We start from the raw sequence: 19,042 nt of genomic DNA on the forward strand, positions 1-19,042 counted from the left end.
TTGTTCAGGCTGATGTTAAACTCCCAATCATCTTACCTTCACAACCCTAACAGCTGAACTTATACCAACTATCCTGGCACTTCCGAGTGGAAGTCCTTTTTCTTTTTAAAGAATTATTTTATTGCATACCAGTCTTCTAGAAGACCTACACTCAGGAGCTCTTGATGGATGCTCCATCATTTCCTTCAGTTTCTTATTCATATGTCTATCCAGGTTCTTGATTATGTCACTTATAAATAGTCCTCTAGCTCACTTCCGTGTCTATTTCTTCCCCCCCATGAATTTCTTAAAATTTTTTCCCAGATTCTAATATACTCTATAACTCACTTCTTAATTTTTCCTTATTGTCTGCCTCTCAACTGAATTTAAAGTCTAAAGTCAAGATTCCCTTACTTATTGTGGGAATGTTTACTGAGCACCCATGTGAGTACTGGGTACAGTCTCGACTGCGCAGTCATCCTTTGGAATAAACTTTATTCTCTGTACTAAACTGATATCGTTGTAATAGACTGATAAGCAGGAGGTGTGCTCTGAAATGTTCTAAGGAGCCCAGATTTATAGCTGGCTGCTCAGAAGTACAGGGCACTCCCAAGATATGACTCACGAGACTTTGAGCTGGCACTTGGAAAGAAACTGTTTCTCACCTGTGGGGACGGTATTGGTTGGGGTCGGTTGTAGAGCATGCAGTTGAAATCCTCTGGGGAACTGCTTCACAACGTAGCACACATTTGGTGCTAGAAGGGAAGTATGTCATTGGCCATTTGTGTCACTAGTAGGTGACATAAACATTACTAAGGATGTTTTGATGAGTTTTAGGACTTGTGGACACTGGTCAGCTTTTCCCTTGAGCCCAAGCTTTATCTAGAACACCCCCATACTTCTTTTTCCCACCTCATTTCTGTTCTGTCCACTCTTGCTTCTTCGTTTTTTTTTTTTTGCCAGTCATGGGCTTGGGCTCAGGGCCTGGTTCCTGGCCCTTCGTTATTTTTTGAAACCCCCAAATTCTTTCATGCATTTTTATAGTTACCTTTAAAAATATGACTGTTTTATTTCCTTAACTCTTTAAAAATTTTCAATGAGTCTATTGTAGACCTGTAATATTCCCTTAATAATCTCCTGTTCCTTCTCCCATTTTTTTTCATTTTAGAAAGAAGCATCTCCTTTTTTTTTAAAGAGGAAATAGAAAAAGAAACATTGCTAAGCTCTCCTTGCTGGAAATTAGAGTTAAAAATTCTGTTTCTTGGGCTGGGAGTGTAGCCTAGTGGTATAGTGTTTGTCTAGCATGCACAAAGCCCTAAATTCAATTCCTCAGTACCACATACTCAGAAGAAGCTGGAAGTGGCGCTGTAGTTCAAGTGGCAGAGCACTGACCTTGAACAAAAGTGTCCAAGGACAGTGCTCAGGTCCTGAGTTCAAGCTCCATTGACTGGCAAAAAAATAAATCCCATTTCTCTTTTTTATTTTAAACAGTTCCCTGAACTTTTTGCATTGCAAAGACATTTACAATTATTCCCCCATTTTCTATAGGTGGGTGAATCAGGGCTATGGATGATGCACTAAGTGGATTGGGATAATTCACACAAAGGAGACTTTTGGTCTGAGCCTGAGTAGAGAATGGCAGTCTGTTTTAACACTATTCACCACCCTGAGTAACAGACCTGAAATTTGATTATTCATTTTATTACCAGAGGATGCAAAGATTAGTAACCCGTAAAAACATTGAGAAATAGATTATAACAAATAAATTTAAAAGCCTATATACTCCCCAGTTAATTAAAAGCATAATTTTCACAACAAATTGTTGCAGACTAATTTCTTGAATCTATGCTTGAGCCCTGTTAACCTCTGAAAATTAAAAATATTTCTACACTGTGATGTTATTCCACACATATTACTGGGGTGGCACTGATTCCTATTTCTCCCTTTCATGGAGCCTGAAAAATTTCTTGTTCTTTAACTTAAGGCCTTCTTTCCCAAAGCACCTCCCTCCTGTACTTTTGAAGTTAAGTCTCTTTGCAGGAAGTAGATATTTTCATAACTCCATCATTGCTGAGGACAGGACTTTAAAGAGACAGGAGCCAGAGCAGTTACATTCCTATGACTCTGTTTGTGGATAGTAGTGTGTGTGTGTGTGTGTGTGTGTGTGTGTGTGTGTGTGTGTGTGTGTGTGTGTATGTGTGTGGTTTTCAAGAGGTCATAGGCACAAATGTAGAAAGGAGATTTTCTTCTCTTTTGAGGTCAGACTTTTAAATGCCTTTTTGAAAAACCAATCTGTGGCTTCAAGTTTAAGGTTACTGCAAACTACATACTGTAGTTTTTTTTATTGTCAGGATAATGTCTAGAGGGGTTTCAGTTACATTCGTCAGGTAGTAGGTGCATTACTTCTCACACAATGATACCCCTTCTCATTTTTTTGTCCCTGTTTCCCTCCCCTCATCACCTCCCAATCATCTTGTTTTCCCCCTTTCCCTTTCCTATTTCAAATAAACATATATACAATATGCCAGGCAACTAAGTCAGATACAGTAACAATATGGGATTTTTTTTTCTTTATTTGCCAGTTCTGCGCTTGGGCTCAGGGCCTGAGCACTGTCCTTGGCCATTCTCAAGGCTAGAGCTCTACCATTTGAGCCTCAGCACCACTTCCGGCTTTTTTTTTCTGTCTATGTGGTACTGAGGAATCAAACCTGGGTCTTCATGCATGCTAGGCAAGCACTCTACCACTAGGCCAAACTCCCGGCCCCAATATTGGATTTTAAAATCCAATGTTTCAAAGTGAGCAATCTTAAGCTTACATTCAAATTATTTATTTATTCGATAAATATGTACAGTTATAAAAACACACAGTAATTGACACATAGAAAATATATCATTTGAAAGCATTACTGTGATTTCTATCACCATATCTTGCTATGTATAGTACTTCATCTAAATATGTACTTTCTTCTGTTTTGCTTCCTCAGTACAGCATAAGAGTTTTGATACTCAGCTATACTATTGCATGTATAACTAGTCTGTTGATTTTTAGTGTTGAGTAATACACTTCACTGAGCTAAGACTATATCACAATTTGTTTTCTGAGTTACGTTTTGGTCAGCACTGGGTTGTTTGTATATTTTTTCTCATTACCGGGAGAGTTGCTGGTGCTGCAGGTATGGCTTAAAGGTAAGAAGAGTACCTGCCCAGCAAGAACAAGGCCTGGAGTTCAAACTGTTACTGACACATACAGTTACTAACAACATTTATTTTTAATGCAAGTGTATTTGTGAGCATATTTTCATTTTACCTAACCTGAACCTAGTTCCACAAGAGTGGAATTGTGTCATTGAGTTAATGTACATTTAATTGTACAAGAAATTGCCAAAATTGCCAAAGTGATATGTGTGCATATATATGTATACGCTTACGTATATATATACATACATACATACATACATATACACATGTATACATATATGTATACCTATTACTTAACCCGTCCTACCATTTGATCTCAGGCCAGGGTGTTGTCCCTGAGTTTTTGTATTCTAGGCCAGTGCTCTACCACTTGAGTCCCATATTACATTTAGTTTTCTGGTGGTTAATTGGAGCTAAAAAATCTCATGGACTTTCCTGCTGACTTGGTATTAAATTGTGATCCTCTTGAGTTGCTGGTGGCCACCAACACTCATTTTAAAAAGGGAATCTTTAGGGGCTGGGAGTTTGGCCTAGTGGTAAGAGTGCTTGCCTAGCATGCATGAAGACCCGGGTTCGATTCCTTGATACCACATATATAGAAAAAAGCCGGAAGTGGTGCTGAGGCTCAAGTGGTAGAGCTCTAGCCTTGAGAAAGTCCAAGGACATTGCTCAGGCCCTGAGCTCAAGCCCAGGACTGGCAAAAAAAAAAAAAAGAGATTTCTCCTCCAAATATTTAAAGAATATAGGAAATAAGAAACACAACAGTAGTAATAAAATGTTAATGAGTTGCCATCTACACATTTCTTCTATAGTTTTACTTTATTCTCTTGGAATCATCATGTGACAATGATTTTATAATACCTTTTTATTGAAGGAATAAATGATAATTTGAAATGCTTCATCAAATTTTTTATGGTTGATACTTTGGAAAAGTTTAAGCTTCATGACTTGTTTTGTATTATCATGTTACTTTAGTATTTAGATCTCCTCTTGGTTTATGCTTTCAATTTTGACTGTTTAGCGACCATGTCTATATCTAAACAGCAGAGAAGAGTTAGTGTTCAACTTCACTAAAATCTTCTCAATTGTCCTCCAGGAATATTTTAGAACCTAATGTTGCTGTTACTGAGTCATAACTGTTTGCTATTTCAGATCCATTTTATGGAGCATATTTTGATTTGAGGATAGGTTCCTATTTCCAGTTCAATGATCTGGAATTGGAAATATGAATCGATTTATTATGAGGTCACCTTAAGACTGGTTCAAACTCAGTGCTCTTTTGCTCTATGTAGCAGACCTTCACGTGCTTTTCTTTATATTCTTGTCCTACTGTCTGAGTTATTTAGCTTTAACATTTGTCTCTCAACTCACATGCTAGAATAACTTTCTGCCCAATCATTCATGCATTCATTCTAAAGTATATTGAGACTATTTTTAAATTCTAGGTGCTGTGCTAGGCTTGCAAATTGTAATATATAGGTTAACAGGTTGATATATATATATATATATATATATATGGCTTCTTAGTTTTCAAATACAGTGAAAGAAAGTACGAATTAATCAAAAAAGTCCCCAAAACAAGGTAAATCAAGTAAGGGCTCTGAAAGAAAGAAACACAAATGTCAAACACACCTGATCTGGAGATGGTGGCTCTCTTACTGCAAGACCTGTGGGTTGAAACTTCAAAAACTGTATAAAGCTTTCTTGTAGAATCGGTCTATCATCATTCACCTTTGTAGAAATCTCTGCCTATTTAATTCTCAAATCTGAGGTGTCAGGGTTGTTTCTATCCTGTGTTCTCATTTCAGCAGGTCACAGTAAACCTACAAAGTTTAAGAGTCTCTTTCCTTAATCATAAAGATCAGGTCAGTGTTTACAACACTCAATTTTATCCGTTTCTTCTACTCATTTAGTTTTAAAGATGATGTTTTAGTATCTGCAGACATCTGTGCATCACCAGAATGATGAGATGAAATCTTTCTTAACCACAATGTGTAATTTGTAAGGCAGTCTGAAGGAGGGATTGGATTTCAATTTTTCAAACCCACATTTGTATGTAAATAGCCTGAATGCTGTTTACAAATAACACTAACATTGAATATCTACTGAAGATATCGTGTAAAAACTTGCACTTTGGCTAAGTTCAGTAAGTTAGGTTAAATAAAACATATTATTTGATACAGAAATATAACTGAAAGTAACAGTGCCTTTTCTCCTTACTCCAGCCTTTGGATTTATTAAAGATAGCAAAAGCTTGTGTGATTTCATTGCTAAACGTTTTTTCCATACTTTTTATTGCAATTAATAGAACTGTTACATTATATTCACCAGATAGAAGGTGCATTACTTCACAAACATTGATACCCTTTCTCATGTCTTGGTTCCCATTTCCCTCCCCCCCCACTCCCACTTCTCATCTTGTTTCCCCCCCCTTCCCTATCCGATTTCAAATAACCAAATAAACATATATAAAATACATCAGATAACAAGGTGAAATTCTGTAACAATATGGGATAACCAAGGGACAGCAAAAGAGATGAGAGCTAACATAGTACATTAAGGACAATAATCACTCATTATATGGCTTTTGTTTCTATATACTAGAGGTCCTTTCGTTTAGCATCATACTATCTGGCCTTATGTATCTAGGTAGGTTTTATTCTATTGTAAATCTCTGCTAGGAGAGCCCAAGGTTTCTACTGATTATGACAAACCATTGAGCCTAGGTTCCTTTGAGTCTGGCTTACTTCACTTTTTTTCTAAGTCTTTCCATTTCCTTACAAATGGGGCAAAGTCACTCTTTCTGACAGCAGCATAGAATTCCATTGTGTATAAATACCACATCTTGTTGATCCACTCATCAACTGAGAGGCATCTGGGTTGGTTCCATATCTTTGCTATGGTAAATAGTGCTTCATTGCTAAACTCTTTGATGGAGAGTGGTATGAGAAGATATTGGCCCAAGGATTTGATGCATTAAAAAATATTCTATTCTGAAAGCTCTGGCTATTTGTATTGCTATAAAACAAAACCGGAAGTAGATGGTCCTTTACTGAGCAGCATTATTTAATGAGTGTTTTCCTATAACAAGGGAGAACCAGAATCTAGTTTGGAGTGAGGCTTCTTTAGAGAAACAGCAAAATCAATCCCACAACAAAACTGCTATACATACAAAAGCATGAGAATAATTGAACTGTAAAATTTTGACTGATAAAAAGGAGGAGGAAGAGAAAGGTAACATTATGAAGTAGGTTGAGGAAGCTGGATAGAAGGAAATAGATTTGGGGACATTCTCTCTTTTGGGGTAAGGTTATTTATTTCGATGAACAGAGACTTCTCATAGGTGTTTGAATTTGCTATCTACTCTGAATTGTTCTTATTTGCTCTTCCCAAACTTTGCATCGTCCATGCATTAAATGCAGAATGTTTTGGAACTGTGGAAAATAAAGAAGTAGAGTACAGTGTGGGGCAGCGTGGATCAAAAGAAACCAGGTTTGGGAAGGTTATTGCAAATCTCAACGCGTGGGCAGACATGAGACAGCGTTCTTCCCTTGCAAACAGGCCTGTGTTCTTTCTAAACTGTGGCCCCTGATGACCTTGCTCAAAATTCCCCACTGTGCCCATGCCTGTAGCATCCTGATCTCTGCTTCAGGCTTTCTGGTAGTGTTTGGCTTGTACACATTCTTCCTGGGACATTGTCTAGAAACTGGAGTTTGAGAAGTGAGTCTCTGAGGATTCATCCTTATGTATGGAAGAGGGTAGGGGGCTGAAACTGGGCTGAGCCACTTGGATGAACAGTCTGAGAAGGGAAGCAAGTGATACTTGTGCAATTGCCTTTTCTTTCTGATTCTATGTACAAGCACGCAAGAGGAAAATTCTCAAGGTTCTGAAAAATAAAAATCTACCAGCGATGGCTGAGCCTCCGCTTTGTTTCCTGACAAATAGCCTGTGGACACCAAAAACAAAAGGTGTATTTTCTGGCACTAGTTCTAACTCTGCTGTGAGGGAAGAAGCCACTCTTTGGTCATGTTCAGGGTCCACCAGGAAGTGGCATTTATGTGGATTATCAACGACCTGAAGTTATTATTATTAGTGTTATAATTGCTGGTTATTGGCTGCAGTATACTTAGTACCCAGAATTAAATTATTAAGAAGGAAGGGGGATCAAGAGGGGTGAGGGAAAAGAAGTGAGAAGAAAAGAAAGAGTAGGAGAGAGAAAATGAATAAATGACTATGTATGCTGTTTTTAACCTTGTAGAACTCTGTCTCACTTCATGGTTGCCCTAAGACACCTGCTTCATTTTAACCCTCAAAGATAATAGTATATATATCTTCACTTACCATGACAGCTTCAGTTACACAATACACACACACACACACACACACACACACACACACACACTATACTCTCACATTTGTTTTAGCACCACATATGGATAATCAGTAAGACAGCAGAGATTTTTGTTATTTTTCTCCAAAGCAGATTTTTTCATGTAAACATTTTTATTTTTGTTTTAATTTAAGAGCTATCTATGGGAAAACTTGACCTTAAACCTTCTATTGTAATTAAACATACTGTTTTTATACTACACATAATTATTTCCATAAAACGTTATTCTTTTTGTTAAATAACTCCTCTCCCCCCTTCTCCCAAGAAGCTTCTCAGAGGCTTTGTATAGTTACTGGTGCTTTACATTTATAAAAACAACTATGATGGAATGGTAAGTTGGTGAGCATTATTTATTTTTTTGCCAGTCCTGGGCATGAGCTCAGGGCCTGAGCACTGTCCTTGGAGTTTCTTAAGGCTGGAGCTCTACCACTTCAGCCTCAGCACCATTTCCAGCTTTTTTTCTATGTATGTGGTACTGAGGAATTGAGCCTGGGTGTTCATGCATGCTAGGCAAGCACTCTACCACTAGGCCAAGCTCCCGGGGGGACCCCCCCCCCCCGGCTTTTTTTTTTTTTTTTTGCCATTCCTGGGCCTTGAGCTCAGGGCCTGGGTAGTGTCCTTGGGCTTTCCTCAAAGTTAACATTCCATCCCTTGAGCCACAGCACCACTCCCATCTTTTTCTGTGGATTTGGTCGAAAATAAGAAGTCAAATGCTCCTTTTGTTTTCCTTTGTAAAGAAGTCCTGGATATAATAAATGTAGAATAAAATTCTAAATCCAAATCATGATATCATTAACTCATCTCAAATGGGGTGCACATACTAACAACTAGCTGCCTAAACTCAATATCTGAATTTATGTTTTCTTTGAAGGTAATTCCCAAAGAATAATTTTTTAATGTCTTTTGAGAACATTCAATGATTTACATAAAGTAGCTAATATTGTTGATGACAATAGGAATTAACCTTTTTTGATATTTAAAATTTTTGAATTAAATCCCTTTTGTTTTTCTTCTCAAGATGAAGTAATTACTACAGCTACTTCTGAAATGAATACTCCATTTATTAAGAAGTATACATCTGCTTAAAAGCTTTTTCATAGGAATAAGAAATAAAGCTTATTCATAGAAAATGCATATATGTATATATAGTTTCTGAGATAAATCTTATCATTTATTCTGTAAAGAAATGTTATAATTTACATTTATATTTTAGCTTAAAGATTAGCAGTGTCATATTACATATATATAATATTGGATTCCATGTCCTTTTACAAATAAAGAGTCCAAACTGCTTTGAGTTTAAATACTTGGCTGAACTTTGCTGTACTCTTTTTAAAACTTTCGCGTGAGAAGTCACATACTTTTGATCACTAGATACACGGAAGCAGGCTGAAGTTATAATCACATGTCTCCAGAAAGAGTCATCTCCTTTAGTGAAGAAAACAGTACTTCCTTCAAAATTCCCCTCCTATAAGGTGATTATAAAAGTGAATGACAGCAACAAAAAGCACTTTATCAAGTGACCAAGTAGTGACTTCCTGGTTTTTGTGTGACTACAAGGCCTACGTTGTATATTATTCCAGAGTGATGTTGACAATGTATCAAGCATAGTTTCCATGTGTGCAGCCCTGATATGCTTATGTTTTGAGGTCAGAAAAGTCAGTTTCATTTCTGACTTTAATGATCACTTGCAATTATTCTATAGAAAGAGAGAGATCATATCATAATCTCTAAGACCAATTAATATTAGAACTGTGGTACAGGGCAGAGGAAACAAGAAAGCATTTTATACTATGTGGCACACACACAACACACATATACAACACACACACAACTTCCATGGCGACAGACAGTGGCATCGTCTAAAGTTCAATGTTTAGAATAAGCACAAAGACGATATAAAATGTCACATATAGTAAAAAGAATTAATGGTTTGATCAAAAAGTATTTATGTAACAACTCCAAAGGACATAGGGTTAATGCTTTGTCCCAGAGATGTGTGGAGTCATCAGACTCAGGCCTTAGTCTAAGGAGGTCTTTAGCCACAGGGGAACACAAAGGATAAGAGAAAATATAAAGAAAAGTTCAGCACTGGCTTGTGTATACTTCATATTCTATCAGGTAATTGGTAGAACTAGGCAAGTTTAAGTAATGGTATTATAATTAATTGCCAAGTGAACTTAGCTGGAGCAAGCACAGGAAAGATTAAAGGAATGTCTAACAAGTAGATGGTGTTCACAACCTGAAATTCCAAGTTAATTGGCTTTATTCCATCAGCAACCAATTTGTATGTATTGATAATTTGCACCAAGTCGTAGTTCCAAAAGGTAATTCCTTTGATGGTAATGTGAACAGGGGAGAGATATGAGATAACACAGGTAAAATTTGTGATACCAGTGCTTGGTTCCTTGTATCTGTTCAATAAATATAATCTAGCTGGGCACTGGTAGCTCATGTCTGTACTCATAGTTACTCAGAAGGCTGACATTTGAGGATCATGGTTTGAAGTCAGTCCATGGAAGGAAAGTCCCTGAGACTCTTATCTCCAATTAACCACCAGAAAATGGGAAATGGTGCTGTGGCTCAAAGGGCTAGACTTGAGTGAAAAAACTCAGGGACAGTGCCCAGAGCCTGACTGCAAGCTCCATGTCTGATCCCCCCAAATTATATATAACCTGTAAATATGAAAGAAACTATAACTATATATTACTCTGGTTCACATAGTGATAATAAATTTGACAAAGGTTTGGGTGGGGAAAACGGAAAGAAAAGAAGGAATAACAAAATATATAGACACATTCTTTTCTTCTTGTGATGGGAGGGCGTAGGAAAGGGAAGAGTGGAAGGGCTAGCTTCTAGTGAGTCAAGGACACACTGAACCTAAGCAGCCTTTGAAGAAGAGGAGGGGCCTGATTACCTGGAAAGGAGGAACTTTACAGAGGCCTTCCTGGTAATGTTGGCTAAGCAGAGAAATATGCCAGTGAGTCATGCAGAACCATAATAGCTCAAGGCGAGTCGGACTCCAAGCCTGCCAACTGCAGGTGATTTTTAAATGTCAGTGTCTCTGTAGCCTCTTAAGCCACTTTGGTGAGGATAAGGATTGGCTCCACTCATTCTGAAATGTGTGATACGGCAGAGGCAGGGCCCAGTGATAGAGTGCTTGCCTAACATGCACGAAGCGCTGGGTTTGATTCCTCAGTACCACATACACAGAAAAACCCAGAAATGGCATTGTGGCACAGAGATAGAGAGCTAGCCTTGAGAAAGCCCAAGGACAGGGCCCAGGCACTGAGTTCCAGCCCCATGACTGGCAAAAAATAAAAAAAAAATTAATAACATGTGTGATAAGGAAGAGAGTAAGGATCCCCCTCTTTACCTTGTGTAACTCCTCTTGGGGGAAATGTTCTCAAGCTGCTTTCCCACTGGGAACTGCCAGGTTTAACTATTGACTTTACTTTCTGCCTTCTCTTCCTTCTCCCCTCTTTATGTTCCTTTTTCTTTTTGAACAGATTCTTTTTTTTTTAGGATTATTTTTCCTTTAAGAATTGGTCTATAGTACTTTAAATGCCAGCTGCCTTAGATTCTAGGGAGATTCTAGAAAAAGCCCGGGTTTCTATTTTTTGAATGTAGGAGGAAACCATTGGAATTATGAGTGACCTATTTACCTACTTTCTGCCAGTCATTACGCTAGTCAAAACTGGATTAGATGCAATAGCGATCTTTTAATGGGGGTAAGACATCTTTGTAAATGTTGATTTCCCTGAGATGTTATCATTTGATTATCTCTGCATTATTATTTAAACGTTTAAATGTTGGGTATTTTGTAGTACTACATAGCTTCTGTTTTTTTTTTTTTTTTCTTAAAGCTCACTTTGACTCTCTTCCCTCCCTGTGTAAAACACAGAGCCTCCAGTTAATCAATCCTGCTACCGATTTTGTCTTTTTTCTGTCAGCAAAATACTAAAAATATTGCCACCTGGCGGCAGCATGTCCTAGACAATAACAAGCAGGACAGAAGGGTCACATTCAACACACCCACAGAAAACCAAAGCAAAGCATGTTCATGTAGTCACTTGAATTTCATTATGACTTCAACTTTGACGAGTCTAAGACCAATTTATAATTGTTTCCTTCAGTTGTTTTGACGTATGAATGTATGTAGACATTAAGCCCTTTACAGATAACCTTTTTTTAAATTTCAAAATAAGACTAAGATGTAATTGTGAGCATTCCCACTTCCAAATGAGAAAATGGAGACCTGAAAGGGGAAGAGGAGCTTCTCTAGAGAGATGTCATTGCTTTTAATGGTTGGTGCTCTCTGCCTATATAGCTATTCAGATTTGAAATCAGGCATTATTCCATTGCTCATCCCTAACCATATGTCCTATGATCCTTTGCCATTGTCTGTCTGTTCTAATGGCCTGACTTTGTAGTACAAACTCTTACAATCTGTCGATTTTTGCAGCACATTCTTTAGTGACTTCGAAAGCTTCAGACCTCAGTGAATCTTAAGGTTGTTTACAACAACATCCTATTGTAAACATTCAAATTATTGAGACTACAGAAAGTCTTATGTTCTCACATTCATGATCCTTTGCTGTTCTCAGAGAAGTAAGTGGTATGCTTTAGTGTGTTGACTCTTAAACAGAACTACAGTATGTCCATTGTTCTGAAATTTACTTTTCCATCCAACGATAGCTTGCAGATATTCCTAGGGTAGATATGGTAATGGTAAATACATTTACAGACCTGATTGTATGCATTTAGACATTTGATAGTTGCTTATAATTATAAAATTAAGTTAATACATTAAAAGTTATATAAATGCATACTTGTCACATACATTATAAAATTATGCTACTAATTTTGATCATTGATAATGCATGTTGACATTTACTAATTGCTTGAAAAATAAATTTTATGCTTCAGTCTCATGCTACTGTTATCACAAGTAGGCATTTATTTTCTCTTCTAATGTCATCTCACGGGAGCATTTCTTTTTTATTTCTTTCTCTTTTTTTTATTGGAAAGGTGATGTAGAGAGGGGTTGCAGTAACACAAGTGAGTTAATTAGTACATTTCTTTTTGAGCTGTTACCTCTTCCCTCATTTTCTCCCAGTTTCTTTTCCCCTCCTAACCCCACTCCTCCCAAGGCTGTACAGTACAGGGAATATTTCTTGTTCCCTTAATAGGTCTCCCCTATGAGAAGTTTGATATATCTTCTTGGTGACATGGTATGCTATAGTAATAAAGATTATCTTCATTAGCTATCAATAAAGTGTATATGTGTGTATACGCATGTGCTATCATTTAATTGAATAATTTTTTACATGTGAGTACCAAACTCTAACTTTCAGTGACCTTGTATACATTTCTATGTTTGTTCTTAGCTCGTTCTGCACACCAATATTTGTCATATATCAGTGAGAATCACCTCGGAGGCAATATGAAAACATGTGTTGCTGTGCTATAACCCCTGAGATTCTGCATCAGTTGGTCTGAGATTTTTCCATTTCCAGCAAGTTTTCGTATGATATTGACCCCACGTTAAGGAACACCGATGTGTGGAATGATCCTGCCATGCTTTCTACATCATATGGCATGTAGGGCCCTTCTTGCCACTCATTATTTACTGCTTACAAGATCATCAGCTTCCAGGGAGGGTTGAGAATGGTGATGGTGAAGAATCAGGCAGGCCTGGAGTTTGTATCCTTCCGGCCTGTGGCCAGCTGGGTTTAAAAGGAACAGCTGAGGAGAACAGGACCAATAGCAGCTTTAGACCTCAAAATAAGAAACCGTTTTCACAGGTGCGAAGAGTGGAACAGGCAGTTGTTTTCCCATCAGTCTTTATCCTTAGCCATCTGTAGCAAGTGCCTCATCTTTGAGTATGAATGATAGCATTATGGTGACACAAAATGGAGACTTGATTTACATATGTGTGTGTGTGTGTGTGTGTGTGTGTGTGTGTGTGTGTGTGTGTGTGTGTGTGTGTATTCTTCTCTTCCTGATGGGAATTAAGCCAAGCAAAATTTCAGGCATTAAATGAGCCTGATGCATGTAGTCAAATAGTCATATCCATGTCATCATTACTATGGACTTAATTCTGGTGTAATTTTTCATGTAAAGCAATTGTACCATGCATTAAACAGAAGTCCAAAATGTGAGGCAAAGGGCTTTCTAAAAATTATTATAGAGCTTTCTTATTAATATGTGAAAACTGCTTTATCTTCAGTCATTCAATATTCGAAAACTGCTTGCTTCTAAATATAGTGGGTAGAAGAAATTTGTTGAGAGACTTAATTATCTGAATATATTATAAATATATCTACATGAAAATGTGATAGAGGATTTATGTTTGAGAATGAAATATAGGAAATAAAGTCATGATTTTAAAGTTTCACTTGCTTGATAAAGTGTAATTCTTGTAAATGTTTACATATGTATGGTTTTGTCAAACATTTTAACGTTGACACATAAGCATGGCCTTCTGAACAGGAAACTGCATTGAGCTGATGGGTGTATTGTTTCTCAGCTTGAGATGTATGTGTGAAGAAAGCTGACCGTTTCTGGAACTAGAATTGAAAGAATGATTTGATATTTTAACTATTAGCTTTTACCAAGTATATAAATATAAATACACACATATACATATATCTATAACATATGTGTAAGTTTTCTAATTATCCTTACGTAGTTGTGCAAGAGTTTTAATGTGACATGTCAGTTTATGAGTTTAATGCCTGTGGATCAATGTCACTCCTTCCATCGTCCTATCTCCCTTAAACCCACCCATCCTCTCAAGTTACCTGCTTCCATTTTCACATATGTCAAGTTAACATTATGAAAATATATACTCATCATTTTTCTCCCTATTTCTCTCTCTCTCTCTTGTTAATTTTCTATTTTTCCTCAGACAAAACACGTTACAAGTTTTCAAATGTATTTGCTTATGCTTTACACAAATGACACTACAATGGGTTCATCTTCTTGTTTCGTTTGTATTGAGAAATGGTCTCAGCTGCCCTAGGACTTTCTGTGTGGCCTAGGCTGGTCTTGAACTTGCGATCTTCCTACCTCATTTGCGCAGTCTCTCATGCGCAAATGTACGTATCTTCAACTTCCTTTTACATGTGAACAACTTATTTCTTGTAACTTACCTGCAATATTCCATTTCATATACATAATTTACTTCATCTCTTCTTTCTTACGAAGGAATTTATTTGTATTACTATTCTTTTTTTGTGTGGTTCTTGATGGGGATGAAACCAAAGGCCGTGTGCATGCTAAGCATGAGCTCTACCACTGAGCTACCAGGCTTTGTTTCTAATGTGTCAGTGCTGGAATTAATTCTTCAGTGAATCTTTTTGCCACAAATCTGAGCACACAGAGCATATAATTAGGAAGCAAAATCGAATAGAATGCAAATACTCAGTTTTACTGAATAGTATTAAATTGCTCTCTAAATTAGTTGTACCCAATTATATTGTCACTAGTGTTGTACAAAGGTTGTGTTTCATATTTCCCCAATACACAATAACGTGAGATAAAGTGTAAAATTGGATTTCAATGTAATACCTAATTACTAACTCAGAGACCGCACTCTATTTCTAAAAATTGTCCAATTATATTCTTTGCCAATTTTTCTGCTGTTCTGACTTTTATTTATTACAGATTTTAATATAATTTGAATAACAATTCTATTAGATATGTTTTTTGTAAGTATTTCCCCAAATTTTGAAGCTTATATTTTAATTTGGTATATGGTAATCTTATGGTACAGAAGTTTAATAGTTTTTTTCTTTTTTGCTAGTCCTGAAGCTTGAACTCAGGGCCTGGGCACTGTCCTTGGACACTTTTTGCCCAAGGCCAGTACTGTGCCACTTGAGCCACAGTTCCACTTCCAGCTTTTTCTGTGTATGTGGTGCCAAGGAATTGAACCCAGGGCTTTGTGCATACTGGGCAAGCACTCTACCCCTAGGCTATGATCTCAGCCCCTCTTAAATTTGTGCATCGTTGAACTAGTCTAAAGGCAAATTATTTGAAATTATTGTGTATGTTATAGACAATGTTTATGTTTTTTCATATGGATTATTTATGACATTTCCATCATTTATTTATTCTTGCATCCTTTCAGACATAATTTATATGTTTGGGTTATTTGAGATAAAAAATTATGTTCTTGTGTTCTTTTATATTTCCATGCCATATTGGAAGCTTTCCATGCCTTGTGGGATTTTAGTTGGGTCAACAGTAGTCTATAGTGTAGTGTTCCCTGCCTCCTTTTTTACTCCCCTTTTGACTTACCTTTTGAGTTGAGGCTTCAAACTGAAGGTCTAGCAGGCGGCCTATGATTTACCACACTTTTTGGTCCTGGTTCAGAGTCACAGAAACACAGAGATAGAAAGTCTGAGAGTGAAGCTGTAGAGCAGAGCTTTAATAGACCAGAGGACCTGTAATAGACATTCAGCCAAGCAAAAAGGCGATTCTTTATTGCCTTAAATGGCTGAGATTTTTGGTAATAGTTTGCTGCTCCAGCATGTCCTGGAATATCCTAATAGAGTTAATATATGGTATTACTTATATCTCTTTTCAGTTCTTTCCTTTTGCTTCCTTGTAGTTGCATTACTATTAGGGTACTTCTCTAATAGTTACTAATTGTCAAGCAAATTTGAGCCTTTTTGTTTTTATTTTATTTATTTAAATTGAACTTAAAAAAATACAGGGCCTTGATGATATCAACATGAGGACTGAAGTTAAACTTCCTCAGCTTCACATGGAGCTGTGAATAAATACATAGCAGACATCACAATAAGTTTAAAGCTACTTTTTGTAATATATTAGCAATTTGGGGGGGCCTTGAACCCCCCAGCAATCGAGTCACCAGCACTTAATGAACTCTTTACCTCCAGGCTGATAGAGAGCAACGCTGACCTTCAGTGGGGCTGACCTTTCAAAGGCAAACACCACAGGCAGGTGGTAGTCACTGTGTGATGTCACTTTATCATGCCCATAGTCAATAACCACAAGGATGAAACCACACGCAGGTGGTCGCGCAGGTAAAGCATTTTTGTAGACACAAAAACAATTCGGCAGAAAATCTACCAGCTTATTACTTTTCAAGAGTAAGAACTGGAGCTGAGTGCGGTGTTCACACTTAGAATCCTAGCTACTCAGGAGGCTGAGATCTGAGAACTGTGATTCAAAGCCAGCCCGGGAACTAAAGAATGTGAGATTCTTATCTCCAGTTAAACACTAGAAAACTGGAAATGGGACTGTGGCACAAGGGGTAGGGCGGTAAGCCTTGAGCTAAAGAGCTCAGGGACAGCGCCCAGGCCGAGAGTTCAAGCTCATGACCCCCCCACTCCCCTGCCCCATACACAAACAAGAGTAAGAATGAATTGGACCCATAATTTATAGAGATTTTGCTTCTCCATTAGCCACTAGTCAGGCCTCAAACTTACAAGGCAGGATCTCTACATTCAGCTACCTTGGCACTACTTCCCTTACTATCCTTAGGATATGTTTTTCTTTGCCTATGAACAATCTAGGTCATTGAAAACCTTGCACTTGTCTCCCATATAGGGATAGGTTCTTTCTACCTCCCCTCTTCATTAACAATTATGAGTCACGTGAAACTGCGTATCACTTCTAGCCATGATAACTATATCCAGAGTAACCTTTAAAGAGATCTAGGAAGGTTTCATGATATCAAAAACCTTCCCTAGTGTATCTCTGGAGTTACCATTGACTATAAATTCTTTCATATTGACAGAAGAAGTCAAATGACTGAAGGCTAATGTTATAACATTGAAGTCACCATGGGACACATAAATACTGGATGGCCAACGATTTCTCTCCTCTCCTCTCCTAATAGTTTCATTCACAAGCCTGAATTTTCTCTCTTGGGATGTTAACACTTGTAAAGAAGATACTTGGGGCTGGGAGTGTGGCCTAGTGGTGAAGTGCTTGGCACCATAACACCAAGCCTGTGTTCGATTCCTTGGTACCATAAACACAGAAAAAGCTGCAAGTGGTGCTGTGACTCAAGAGAAGGCTTTCTTGAGAAAGCTGTGTCCAGGCTCTGAGTTCAAGTCTTAGGACTGACCAAAAGAAAAAAAAGAAGACTCCTGAAAAGATATATGATTCTATGATTTACCTAAATTCCTTAATAGTAATGATCATTTAGATAGCATTACAGACAAGGGGCCATTTTTGAAAAGCAGACACCTCAACTTTCTGGTATTAGATTATACTGGTCCCGCCAACCTGGTCCACTTTTAGACTGCTTCTGATATTAAATATCTATCATGCTTTGTTGGTCTGATCACATTCATGAACTTGCCTGTTCAGTTTTGGACTCATATTTCTGGAAGGATGAAGGTAAACACAGATGAAGGGTAAAGCATTAGGGTGTTACATCCTAGGCAGAAATTAGCTTGCACATAATCTCTACACTACTCAGTGTTTCATTTATCTTAATAAATGTCTCCTAAAATACAAAATCATTTATTATAGTTATCTTAGGAGGAGATGGAGGTGGGAAAAGAAGGGAATTACTGTCTGGAGAATTAGAGTTTTATGCTCCCATGGTAATATGAAGCACATGCATGCTTTAATTGGCATGTTTGTCTCCCAACATGTGGGAGTACTAGCTGAGGTATTGGAAGACAGATTAGTAGTGACTGGGGATTGTAGAGTCTAGAATGTGCAGGCCTACATGTCAAGGCCAACAAAGGTACACAATTTCCAACCAAATGCAGCAATGAGAAGGAATGGAGAATGAATATGACACAGTTCCTCCTTTGTAATTTGTTTTCAGGAATTCTGATTTAGGTTACTGATATCCTGATACTAAAATATGATCTTAAGTGTCAAAAGCTACCATTTAGATCTATAGTGATTTCACTGAAGAGTATCAAATGTTGCTGAATGTTAGATTACTTTCTTACCAAGCTTCTTGCACCTTAAAAAAAAAACATTGATTGGTTAATCAAAGTTTATGTATTTTTCTTTTAGGTGGTTCTTTGGAGCAATCAAAAGAACAGATGCAGAAAAGCAACTGTTATATTCGGAAAATCGTACAGGTGCCTTCCTAATCAGAGAAAGTGAAAGCCAGGCAGGAGATTTCTCTCTCTCAGGTATGGGCATTGTTTTGTGGGATTCCGGTGTGGGTTTGAGAATTTATAGTCATGAATTGTTAATTTAATTTTTTCCTCTGAACTTCAACAGGTTGTACAAGGAGTTTCCAATTTAATCTGTCCATTTGTGTTCGATGCTTCCTGTTCAGATTCATCCATTCCATCATTCCCTCCCAGTCTGCCTGTTCCTTCCCTGGCTTCAGACTCCTGGTCTATTTACCAACCCCCTTTACCATATATCAACATTGGGTATTCTCTGCAAATGACATAATTTCTTTCTTCTTGTGGTTACACAAACATTCCATTGTATATTTATACCACATTTTTTTAAATCTAT

General features: G+C 37.4%; 1 protein-coding gene across 1 annotated transcript in view; it reads left to right on the forward strand.

Annotated features, from left to right (window-relative positions):
- The window catches only part of Frk (fyn related Src family tyrosine kinase), an 86,910-nt gene that overhangs the window by 24,128 nt on the left and 43,740 nt on the right, over positions 1 to 19,042 (forward strand). The window contains exon 2 of the mRNA XM_090338253.1: positions 18,584 to 18,705. Within this exon, the coding sequence (XP_090194379.1) occupies positions 18,584 to 18,705 (122 nt within the window). The remainder of the gene's footprint in view (positions 1 to 18,583; positions 18,706 to 19,042) is intronic.

The sequence above is a fragment of the Megascapheus bottae genome, chromosome 8, assembly GCF_031878675.1.
Source record: "Megascapheus bottae isolate mThoBot1 chromosome 8, mThoBot2.hap1, whole genome shotgun sequence".
Taxonomy (NCBI): Eukaryota; Metazoa; Chordata; class Mammalia; order Rodentia; family Geomyidae; genus Megascapheus; species Megascapheus bottae.